Raw genomic sequence first — 11,274 nt, forward strand, 5'->3', positions numbered from 1 at the left:
GGTGCGGGACATGCTGGCCTGGGGGTTGGGGGCCACCTGGAGAGGCAGCCGCCAGCGATGTGGGCACTCCCAGGGGTGGCAGAAGTGTATGAGCCCCCCCTGCCCCCCGCTCACAGCCAGTTCCTGCCCCTCCAGTTTGGAGGGTCTCTCGGTTGGTAAATGACAACCTGTCTGCTGGTGTCTCCTGTTCCCATTCCCGCTGCTCGGAGGCGCTTCCTCCCTCAGCTGTGGGCAGTGTCGGGGCTGAGGTTCCTGGGCCGTGGCAGTTTCAGATCCTGGGAGTTCCCTTTGAGAGCCCCCAGGCAGCGGGTGCAGGAGCTGCAGAGCCCCAGCAGACCATGGCCGTGTCTAACAGCAGCAGATCAGCACTTGGAGCAGACAGACTGTAAGTGCAGCTGCCCCACACATGCTTGGCTCCAGCTAGTTCAGCCAGCCCAAGGGGGCTGACAAAATGTTCCTTTTCTAAGCTGACCTTGCATGCATCCAGGCTTTGGCCCTATGGAAAAGAGGAGACCAGCTTTGCCGGTTGGCTGTAGAGGTGGCTGTAGAGGAAGTAAAATTTTTAGCAATTTGTGGTGCCCCTTAACAACTCTTAAGTGCTGGTGGAGAAACACTTTGTCTTGAGCCTTTCTGCTTCCTGCTTGCTTGCTTTTTTCCTCACCAGCCCATTTCCCATTCACCTAAGTGAATCCTGTCAAATCCAGGGGCCCCAGGAGCCCCAATGGTCCAGCCCTCCCTCCACAGTTCCCCCGGTGCCAGATAAGCTGCTGGGCTGAGCTGACTGCAGGCAGAGCCCAGGTGCAGGCAAAGCCCTGGCAGCGCTGCCCTGCCCTGTGGCACAGTGCCACGGGTTGCTGCGTGGGACGCGTGTCACGGCTGCCAGCGCGGGGGAAGCCCTGCTTTGTTTTGCAGTTTTTGCCATCCGGTGCCTGTGTGCAGCAGGTAGCCAGCCTGCGTCTCCTCCCCCCCATCACAGCTCAAGCTGGGTTTTAGAAGTGAAAGAAGGGATGCTCTTCTCAGCCCCTCAGGTGTGTGTGCTTGCTCCGGAGCAACCTCATCCCCTGCTACTGCAGACCTAAGATGCACCTTGTTTTCTGTCTCTTGCCTCCTGCCTTCTCCTGCTGTTTCCCTGTGCTCCCAGGAGCACATTCCCCAATGCAGCCCCCCTGCAGTTTGCTCCTGCAGGGCCCTGGCAGCGTTGCGTGCTGCAGGGTGAAAGGAGGGTGAGTTTATTCCTTCCTGCTCTTTCCCAGACCCAGCTCAGCCTCAGCCCGCACCTCCTGCCTGCTCTTGGCAGACAGCGCATCCTTCTGTCGGCAGTCAGAGTCTGCTGGCTCTTGGCACTGGGCTCTGGACTCTCCCATCCTTTCTCCCCTCCGTCTGCCTTCTGCTCTCTGCTCCCTGTGGGGCTCCTCCAGGCCCTGCTCCTCAGCTCTGCCCCTCGTCTCTTCTCTGCGGGAGGAACTGCCCCTCTCTTTCCTCTGCCTTTAGGGTGTCGCCTGGTGCTCTTCACGCTCCGGCGCAGCAACCCCCTTCTCAGCAGTGCACCCGCTCCAGCAACCGGTCTGCTGCGCAGCTTTCCCACAGCTCTGGGGAGAGGAGGAGGAACTGGAGATCTGAAGGACTGGGGTCTCATCTTGACTCCCTGAAGTGCATTTCCCCAATAATACTAAGCCCACAGCATGCAGCACAGAGGTTTCTTGCAACACATCCTGCACCACCCGTGCCTGCCCCACGCTGAGGGTGCAGGGACCCGATGCCTCTGCTCTGTGCTCTTCTGAGGGGCCGACAGGGATGCCCTGAGAGTTAATCCTGCTGCCAGCCTCCTCTTGGGTTTGTGGTCCACAGGTCCCTCCTCTGCCCTACCAACTCCTCTCCTCTTGTTTGGCCTAGGTGATTCACCCAGCCTGGGGAGCTCAGGGGAGATGTCATTCCCGTGAGTCAGGCAGGCAGGTTCTGGGGCTGGGATGGCTCGGCTGGGATCCCCTGGAGCGGTGCAAGCAGGACCCCAGCCTGTGGGGAGCACCCCGAGCACCCACCCCGCAGCCCTGCCTCTGCAGTTCCCACCTCGCTGCTGCCTACAGCCACGGGGCGGCTGTGGGATGGAGGTGTGAGCCCAGGCCCGCTGCCAGCACCTGGGCACCAGGAAGGGTCACTGGGCTTGAGGCAGGGATGGCAAGGGTCTGGCAGGGGCCAAGAGGGCAGCAAGAGCCAGCACAGGAACCGTCCCACAGCAGAAGGGCTGGGAACAGCCCTGGGATGCTCTTGGCACAGCTCTGCCAGTGACACCCTGGCAGGAGCCCTGTCTGTGTGGCAGCCTCCTGGCTCCAGTGGTTCCTTCTTGCTTTTCCAGAGATGCACTCCTGGGGCAGACACCGCCCCGTGTCCTTCCCTGAGCTGCTGCCAGGACGGGGCTGCAGCCAAAACTAAGCCTGTGGTCTGCCAGGGCCAGGATTTCCCAGAGCATTTAGGCTGGAGCTGGGACAGTGATCCCAGAGGGGACCTCCCCGTGCTCCTCGAGCTGAGGAGACCTGCACCACGCAGGCTCCTGTTCCCTGAGTCCCTGCCAGAGCAGCTTATGCCCAGGAAATGTGCAGGATCCTCTGAGCATGGCTTCATCACTCAGCCTTGCGTCCCTCCCTTAGCATTTCTGCCTCTGGGCATCGCTCTGCTGCCAGCCTAGCCCTGAACCCCCCACTTTTAGCTCTTTAATCATATACCACCCTGCTGCTGTTTTCCAACTCTGCACTGAAGGGTGCCAGCACCGGCCCCAGGGCTCTGTCACTGCTGACACCAGTGACTGTGGGCACCCCGCGGCCGGTTCCTGCCTCATGGCACCGAGCAAAGCCCTTACCAGAGGCGGGGGGCTGGGGGCCAGCCACTGTCCCAGCCCTCCATCCTTGGCACGGCTCCCCCCAAGCTGCTTTTGGCTCCTGCTGAGAAATAACCCGATGACGGGGGAAGGTGCAGGAATGCAGCCAGCCAAACAGCTGCATGAAATCCTGTGGGGGAGCGCGAGCCCCCGCACTGGGGCAGAGCATCCCTGGGGGCTGAGCAGGGATGCGCTGCCTCGCCATCCTGCAGCGTGGCTGGAAAGGAGGTGAGGGGTCCCAGCTGCTCCGTCCCCAAGCCCGGCTGGGTGGGTGCAGGGGTCCCTTGGCTACGTGACTGCCAGGGGACGAGCACGCTGCATCCTCCTGCTCGCACCCGTGGCAGGGGAGAGGTGGGTAATGGCTGTGGCTGCTGCGCCCAGACAAAGCTTAATCCGCGGCACAAAGCGCGAGGCCAGAGATTGGCTCCTGCTTTACGTCACCGAGGAGGAACGGCAGCATCAAGATCTTTTTTTTTTTTTTCCCCCTTCATTTTAATTCTCTTGCAATCTCTGTCCAAAAATAACCCAAGCTTCCTCCCCCGGGAATGCTCTGCATCAGAGCCTTGGCTCCTTCGCCCCCCTGTGCATTAGCCTGACAGCTGCTAAACAAAGCTATTATCTTATGCCATATCACAACCTTTTTTAAAAGCACATTTGCAGAGCGCAGGATTATTTTATTGTTTCATGTGGGGAGGCGCAGGGATGCACAAGAGGGCCCGGGTTTCCTGGCAGGGCAGCGGATGCCCAGGGCGCTGGGTGGGCTGTGCATCCCCATCTGTCCCTCCCGGCCACTGCCACTGCCACTGCCAGGGAAACCTGGGACTCTGCAGGCATCAGGCATCGGGGAATGGTATTTAACCTGGGATCTCTCAGTGGCCCTGCCCCTCCGTGAGCCAGTGACAGCTGCCATCCCGCCACAGTGCTCCCAAAGCGGGGCCGTGCTCGGGGCCGTCCCACAGGCACCCGGGGGGTCCCCCCATGCAGGACCCTGCCCTGCACACGCCTGATGCGTTTCATACTCCCTGTTCCCCAGGGATGTGGCAGGGCCCCGTTGGCTCCCGGAGGGCTGCTCGGGGGAAATGTCCTGCGGGCAGGGGGCAGAGACGAGCCCCCACCGGAGAACCTCAGCCCCGAGAGACTCCCAGGCAGCAGCGGGAGGATTTTTCCCACCCAGCCCTGAGATCTTCCCCGAGCCAAGCCGTGCTCCTCCGCTGTGCAGTGCAGCAGCGCAGGATGCGGCTGGTGTGGAGCCGTATTGGAGGCAAGTGAAGCAGCCCCGCCGCCAAGTTCTCCCTGTGAATTTGGGGGGCTGCCCTGCCCCAGCTGGCATGTGTCCCATGGGAGCTGCCAGGTGATGGTCATGGGTCATCAGGACAAACAGAGCACAGGCAGGATGGGTCCCCGAAGGCCCCCTGCCCTGCAGGGCTGTACTAGAGGGGCTCCCCCAAACCTTCTGCACATCCTCCGTGACATGGCCTGGGGTCTCCACTGGGGTCCCAGTGCCTCCGGGCAGGACCCAGACCCCCACCCACCCCATGAGGCATCGCTGCGGCTGGGCTAGCATGGGTGATTCTCGGGGAAGGGGTGAGGCTGGGTTCGGGAGGGTGCAGGGGGAGCTGGCACTGGCTCCCACGGGGCATCCCACAGAGGAGAGATGTCCCCAGGACCGTACCAGCTCACCCCATGTCCCAGCAGGGCTCGGCAGGCTCCTTCCCATGGGAGCACGGGGACACTATGGGGTTGCATCAGGGCAGGATCTGACCCCTGGAAACCACACTCAGAGCCAAGCCAGAGTCATCAGGCCACCATCCCGCAGCGAGGAGTGCGACGTGCCCAGCGCTCATCCTCTCTTGCACTACTGCAGCCCCTGCACCTGTGCAGCAGGCCACACCACAGGACCAAGTCTCTGCAAACTTATTTCAGACATTCAAAAATACAGAACAATTTGTATTGAGGTTATACTGAATGCTAGAGCTTCCCACGGAAGTAATTTATCATGTTCAAAAATATTTAATCCCAGCAATTTTCACATTGTTCTTATAAAAACAGACATGTATGAAGGGAAATGAAATGCTTAGTACATTTTTGGCACATTTTTTTCTTCTTTTTTTTCTTTTTTTTTTTTTTAACTTTACAAATTACAAACACACATTCATTGTTTTTAAAGGAAAAAAACTAAGTCTCAGCTGTACACTGCAGAGATGCACTAACCATCCCGAAACTGAACCAGCCTCTCGTGGTTACAATTGCTGTTCTACAAGGGCAAAAGAAAGACACCAGCAGCAGAGGACACATTGGTGGCTTCGCTGCCCTCCACAGGGCCTGGCTGGGAGCCTGGTGGCAGGGGCGGCCCGGGGAGGAGATGGCCCTTTGGGGTCTGTGTCCCCGAAGGTGAAGGCAGCGAAGGAGCACAGAGGACGCTGAGGCTCAAACTGGGGTTCACCTGGAGTGGGACCAGCTTTGATGGGCTGATTTCTTCCTGTTCTGCTCCCTGCGGGCTGGTCTCCTGTGCTGGAGCCTGGCCACGCTGCCTGCCTGCCTGCCTGCCTTTCCTTCCCTAATAAACCTCCGCCTTCATCCCCTGCCCTTCTCCGTCTCCTGCCCAGCTGCAAGCCCCAGTGAGGTGCCAGTCCCAGGGGCTACAGGTGGGAGCTGCAGACCCACCTCTGCCCTGTGTCGTGCCGGCATGGCTGCCCACACACCGGGGGGTAGGCAGCGGACCCTCCTGCAGCGAAGGGGAGCTCTGCAGCTGGCGGGAGTGGTGGCAGGGAGCCCAGTCTGTCCTGCTTACCCTGAGATGCTACTGGGGTGCAAGGGGTGACCTCCGGCCATTAGCGGGACCAGGGTGTTCCTGGCAAGGGTCATGGTAAGTGTTAGTAAAGAACAACTGGCGTGAGCAAAGAGGCACCGGCTGTGGAGCTCCCCTTTGCTGCAGGGGGGCTTCCCATGGCTCCCCGGCAGTGTCCTGTTGGGGGTCACTGGTTAATGCTTCTCTGTAGAGCTGTGAGTCCTGGCTTGCTGCCTCTCCAGCATCCAAAGCAAAGTGGGAAAAGAAAGCGGCATGTACCTCATGCATGCCAGGCCGTCCTGTGCTCCCCGGTGCGGCAAGCATGGGCTCTGCACCGGCTGGCAGCTTTCCTGAGCCACGCTCCGCTTCCCCGCAGCAAGGATGGTCCCTGCACCGGTGGCACATGAGGCCCCAAGCCCCCGGCTGCAGCTCCCGCTCGGGGCGAGGGGAGCCAGGAGCTGCGGGACGGGGAGGGCTGGCAGCACTGGTGGGACCCTGTGGCAAACCCTGCCCCTCTCTCAGCTACCAGCAATCAACTGCAGGCTCTTGCAATGGAGACATTTTTAATTTTTAACAACATCAGAACTGCAAAAATCCCCCTGCGTGTGTGTGGGCAGTGCCGGGGGACACGCCGCTATGTGAGGGGGGACAGCGGGTGCCCCCGTGCTGCCCTGGCCTCACCGGAACCCGGCTCTGCCCTGGCTCCCGCTGCTGCCTGCGCCCAGGTCTTTGCAGCACACCTATCGCAGTTTAAATAGAATAAATACAGTGAAGAAAACAGTAAAATCTTCAATAAAGAGGCAAAAGGAAAGACAACAGCAGGTCCAGGGGTCCAACCAAACTCCACGTGGTCTCTGGATTAGTTACTGAGGAAGTTCTATGAGAGCACATTAAGTTCGCAGCCGAAGACTCTCTTACCACTGTCCTTATATTGAAACTTCATATTCTCTTGTTTCCTGAAAAGAAGGAAAAGCCAGTTGAGGGCAGCAGCTGCATTTCAGGATAATCTTCCCATTCCCAGGTGGCAAGAGAGGACCCGGGGGTCGTTTAGCTCTGGGGGAAGCAGTGCCCTCCCTGCCAGGACCCCACAACCCCCTCTGCCTCCTCCTGCCTGCTGGAGCCCACCCAGCCCCTTGGGAGCGACCGGCAGGCATGGAGCCTCCCACCCTGTTACTCAGCACTCCCACATCAGGATGGCTGGGCTTGTCCTATTGCTGCACACCTGGCAAAACCCCTGCTTCCCCATCAGGATGGTCCCCAGGGAGGAATGGGTGCAGCAGGACTCACCCCTGTCTCGTAAATTGGGTTGTCGAACTCCGTTTCTACCGTGATCTGGCTGTAGGGGTGGGAGTACATGAGGGGCAGGCGGAGGCTAGAGTAGTACCGACACCTGCGGGGCAGACACAAGAGTCACTGTGCTGCATGGCACAACCCCAAAACAAAGCATGACCAGCCCCGTCCTCCCACATGTCCCCCAATCCCGGCTCCCCACCAGCACCCCAGGGACCCCAGAGCAGGAACTTGGTGCCCAGCTCCCCGGGACCGTGCCTGGGGCATGTAGCCAGCAAGGGCACGGCGATGCTGAGCCAGCCCTGGCCATGTCCCCATGGGGCTCTGCCGCCAGCCCCCCAGCCCGACTGCACGTCCCACCTTGTGAGATAGATGTATGCTCCTCCCAGCAGCAAGGAGATGATCAGCACTGGGATGAATATGGCTAAGGCCATATTTCCCCCCTCGAGCGATGTCTCTGCAGCAGCTTCTGCTACTAAAAGGACAAGATCTATTATGTTGGCACTTGCAAGCACCTTGTGATCCCCTCTCTGCCTCTGCTTCTCCCCTCCCTCCTCCTGGGCTCCACACAGGCTCTGGCTGAGGGCCCTGCACAGGGCTCATCCAGCAAATGCATGTCACTCACCTTCCAGAGCATGTTCAAAGCTGTCCTGATTCACTGGAAGAGAAATGGAGAGTTACTGGTACATAACTGGGTTTGACTGGGTGCCGGCAGCTGTTGGCTGTGTGGGGAGCCCAGGCCTGGGGTCTCCCTGCCCCGTTTGGTCCCAAGCCACGCTGCAAAATTTTGGCTTTCAATAAGATCTCTGTCTCTGTAAGTGCATGCATGGGACTGAGCGGGCCAGGCAAGCGAGACACTGGCAGGATGGCTCTGCCTGGGGTGGTGGTACCCTCCAGAGAGCCCCACTGCCCAAGAGACAAAGTCTCCACTTATTCTCATTAAGTAGTAATTAAGAACAATTCATCCCTGCAGCTTGGTGGCAACGGGAGGGTCCTCCTGTGTCCACAAAGCGCACTAAACCCAGACCTTATTTAGAGCAGTGCTTAGGGGGTTTCCTGGGGCTGAGCTCTCTCCCATCTCAGCAGGTGCCTGAGGAGAGCATCCCTGCTGAGCCTGGGCAAACCGCTCCAGGAAGCCACAAAGCAAGAAGAGCAAGTGAGCGGCCAGGCCCGTCCTGCACGCCCCACGCTGCCAGCACAGTGGCCAGAGGGTTTGCTCCCCCTCCCTGGGGCAGCAGAGCTTGCTCAGCACAAATCCAGAAAAGCACCCAGGTCTCAGATGAGTTTAGGTCCCAGCTAGAGAACGCTGGGGGTCTGCAGCCAGACAAAGGTCCCCTGGCTGTCCCGGGTTGGGGACAGAGGCATTGGCTGTCCCTGCAACCCCCAACCACCCCCGCTGTTACCTTTGCAGATGGGCAGGGGTCCGCTCCAGTGGGATGGCTGGCCCAGGATGCATTTGATGGTAACCTCCCCCATGAGTTCAAAGCCCTCATAGCACATGAAGGTCAGGGACTCTCCTGGCAAGTAGAGGCGCTTATAAAGTATTTGGTAGCCATTTTCCGGCAGTCCTGGATTATCACAGGCCAGCGACTCCTCAGCTGAAAGGGAACATGTCCCAGGGTGAGCGCCAGGGCTTGGGCTGCCGAGGGAGAGAAGGAGCTTGGGCGGCAGCGGGGAAGCACCTAAGGTCTCACCCCATCCCGCTTTCAGGTAGCTCAAAGCTCTGTACCACCCCACACAGCTGGGGAAGGTCTCAGCCAGAGGAAAGAGCTTCCTGGGACCCCTGAGCAGAGAAGCCAAGGTGCAGGGAGAGCAGGAGAAACTGCCCAAACTTACAGATGCAGTGCGGGAGCCGCGAGGTCCAGATGGGTGTCCCTGTCTCGCGGCTGTAGCAGGTCAGCAGCGAGCTGCCCTCCAGCACAAAGCCGGGGTTGCACGTGTACTGAATTGTGGTCCCCACCAGCAGCACCGGGTCGGAGATAAGGCGGGTCGAGTGCTCCACCTCCCCCGGGTCCATGCAGTACATAACTGGGGAAAAGAGGCCCTCTGAGTGGGGAGCCCCGGCACAGCAGCGGGGACCGGCAGCCATTACAAAGTGGTGTAGGTCACGGGGATGCAATGGGGACACCGGCACATTGGTTGGGGCACTTACTCTTTTCACAGAAGGGGGGGTCACTGCTCCAGCTGAGGTCCCACTGGCAGGTGAGGGTGTCGCTCCCCACGATGTCGTAGCCCGGGTCACACTGGTAGGTGATCTTAGCCCCTCTCACCAGCTCCGTGTGTGACGTGGTCTTCCAGCCATTCTGGATCTCGGGCAGGTCGGAGCAGGAGTCGTTGCGGGACACCTCTGCAGCCAAGAGAGATGCTGGCTGTCACCCACCAAGTGAGACCCTGCGGCACAGCCCTCCTCAGAGCCGCTGCACGTGGACACTCAGCTCTTCACCGAGTGCCTGTCCCTCCCTGAGAACTCTCCAGCCCCAAGCACCGCAAACGGCATGGCCACAGCCAGCAGCCCGGTCCACAGGTGGCATCCCCTGGGCAGAGGGAAGGGGCAGCAGGGCAGCAGTGGGTAACGAGGGCTCTTTGAAGCCTCCTCAGCCCTGACCCTAAGAGCAGGTGGAGGGCTGTGCTGATGAAAACAGGGCAGTGTCTTTGCTGGGGTCAGGACAAAAAGAGCAACCTGGGAACACCAGGCTCAGCTCTGGCTGCAGGCGCAAGAGAGGAGCGGTGCAAATGCCGCAATCACATCACAGCTGGTTTGCTCTGGTGAGGGGTTTCTGCCCTGCTCTCCCCAGCCCTGTGTCCATGCCCACCAAGCGCTGTGCCCACAGCTGAGCTTGGCCGCGTCTACTGCAGTGCACCGAGGAGGGGACCTGCAGCCTTGCAGGTGATCTGCATTGCAGCTTGCTCTCTGTTGTAACTGGGACTGTCAGCAGTGGAAAGAAAACACGCTTGGAAGAAGTCTGCCAGGGGAAGACAGGCAGGGGGAGAGGTAGGCAGCGAAACCGCAGGCAGCTGTGGGGAAGAAGTGCCCTTCCCAGTCCTTGTCCCTTCCTTGGGCATCAGCCACCCTTTTCTGGCAGACATGGCTGCACCAAAGGATGATGCAAACAGATGGCTCCAGATGCAGTCTAAGTCTCTCCAGAGCAAGGAGCTGTGAGCTGGAAATATCCACCTCAGGAGCCCATCCAGGCTTCAGTGACCTCTCCTAGGAGGACATCTTGCTGCAGTGCCCGAGTACCATCAGCTTCATGCCTGACAGTGTGTGCGTGCACGCATGTGGATCCTGCACCCCTTTTTTCCTGCAATTTTTCTCTCCCTGTTCTGCTCTGCAGTTGCACTGGGCCAGACGAGTGCTAACAAGGACCAAAAATGCTGCTGCCCTCCTGCAGAACCAGCCTGGAAGAGGGGAGATGTACAGGGATACCCCAGAACTGACTGACCCAGAGGCCTGCAGTGGGGCTGGGGGTTTGTGCAGCTCAGTGGGATGTGGAGAGGAGTGCTGGTGTCAGCGTCACAGCAATTCTCCCCGCTTCCAAGCCCGGCACCTGGACAACGTGGTCCGGCTGCGTGTCGCGGTCCCCACCCGCACTGCAGTGGCAGGGCAGGGGATGCGCCCAGCACCCCGGTCTCCCTACCTATGTAGTTCATGATGAATCCTTGCCCCTTCCCAAAGATGAGCCCGGCAGGGTCTGAGTGGAACTGGATGGTGAGGTCGGGGCTGGAGGAGTAAAGCTTCTGGGGACCGCTGCTGCCGACGTACTGCCCCAGGATGCGAGCGGTGAGCTCGTCCCCATCGTAAACGGTGAGGATGTCACTGTTGGTGAGGTTCAGGCTGGAAAGGAGAGCTTGGTTACGGAGCACCTTGGGCAGGGAGCCCGGGCAGGACGCGAGGGTGCCGGGCTCAAGCGAGGCGAGCCCCTGCCCCGGCACTGCAGCGTGGCGAACCTGCCTCGCTGCCTGTCCCCGTCGCCATCCCGGTCCCGTCCCCATCCCCGGGCAGCCCTGGCCAGCGCCGGCCTGTCCCCAGCCGGTCGGCAGTGCTGCTTTTCAGACGGCAACCCCGCAACTCAGCCCGGCTCCATCCTCCCCGCTGAGAGAGCTCCGGGAGCCTCAGGAAGGGGTGAGCCCTCCCCACCACCCGTGAGGCAGGGCGGCCGGAGCCCCGGCCCGGGCCGACACCCGCTTTCCCGGGCCCGACCCCACGGCCTGGAAAAGGCCGGGACCACCGCGAAGGAGCCCCCCCATTTTGCTGCGGCTCTGGGAAGGGCAGCGGGCCGGGCCCTCCCCGGGAGCCGGCGGGCGGGAGCGGCCCGGCCCGGCC

General features: G+C 60.5%; 1 protein-coding gene across 1 annotated transcript in view; it reads right to left on the minus strand.

The window, feature by feature from the left end:
- Positions 1 to 6,281: 6,281 nt before the first annotated feature.
- SEZ6L (seizure related 6 homolog (mouse)-like) overlaps positions 6,282 to 11,274 on the minus strand; it is a 38,726-nt gene continuing 33,733 nt past the window's right edge. The window contains exons 10-17 of the mRNA XM_010582261.1: positions 10,589 to 10,785; positions 9,103 to 9,297; positions 8,787 to 8,978; positions 8,354 to 8,548; positions 7,576 to 7,608; positions 7,311 to 7,425; positions 6,948 to 7,050; positions 6,282 to 6,616 (exon numbers count right to left, since the gene is read on the minus strand). Of these exons, the coding sequence (XP_010580563.1) occupies positions 6,587 to 6,616; positions 6,948 to 7,050; positions 7,311 to 7,425; positions 7,576 to 7,608; positions 8,354 to 8,548; positions 8,787 to 8,978; positions 9,103 to 9,297; positions 10,589 to 10,785 (1,060 nt within the window). The 3' untranslated portion in view covers positions 6,282 to 6,586. The remainder of the gene's footprint in view (positions 6,617 to 6,947; positions 7,051 to 7,310; positions 7,426 to 7,575; positions 7,609 to 8,353; positions 8,549 to 8,786; positions 8,979 to 9,102; positions 9,298 to 10,588; positions 10,786 to 11,274) is intronic.

This window comes from Haliaeetus leucocephalus, unplaced genomic scaffold (assembly GCF_000737465.1).
Source record: "Haliaeetus leucocephalus isolate CR32 unplaced genomic scaffold, Haliaeetus_leucocephalus-4.0 Scaffold840, whole genome shotgun sequence".
Taxonomy (NCBI): Eukaryota; Metazoa; Chordata; class Aves; order Accipitriformes; family Accipitridae; genus Haliaeetus; species Haliaeetus leucocephalus.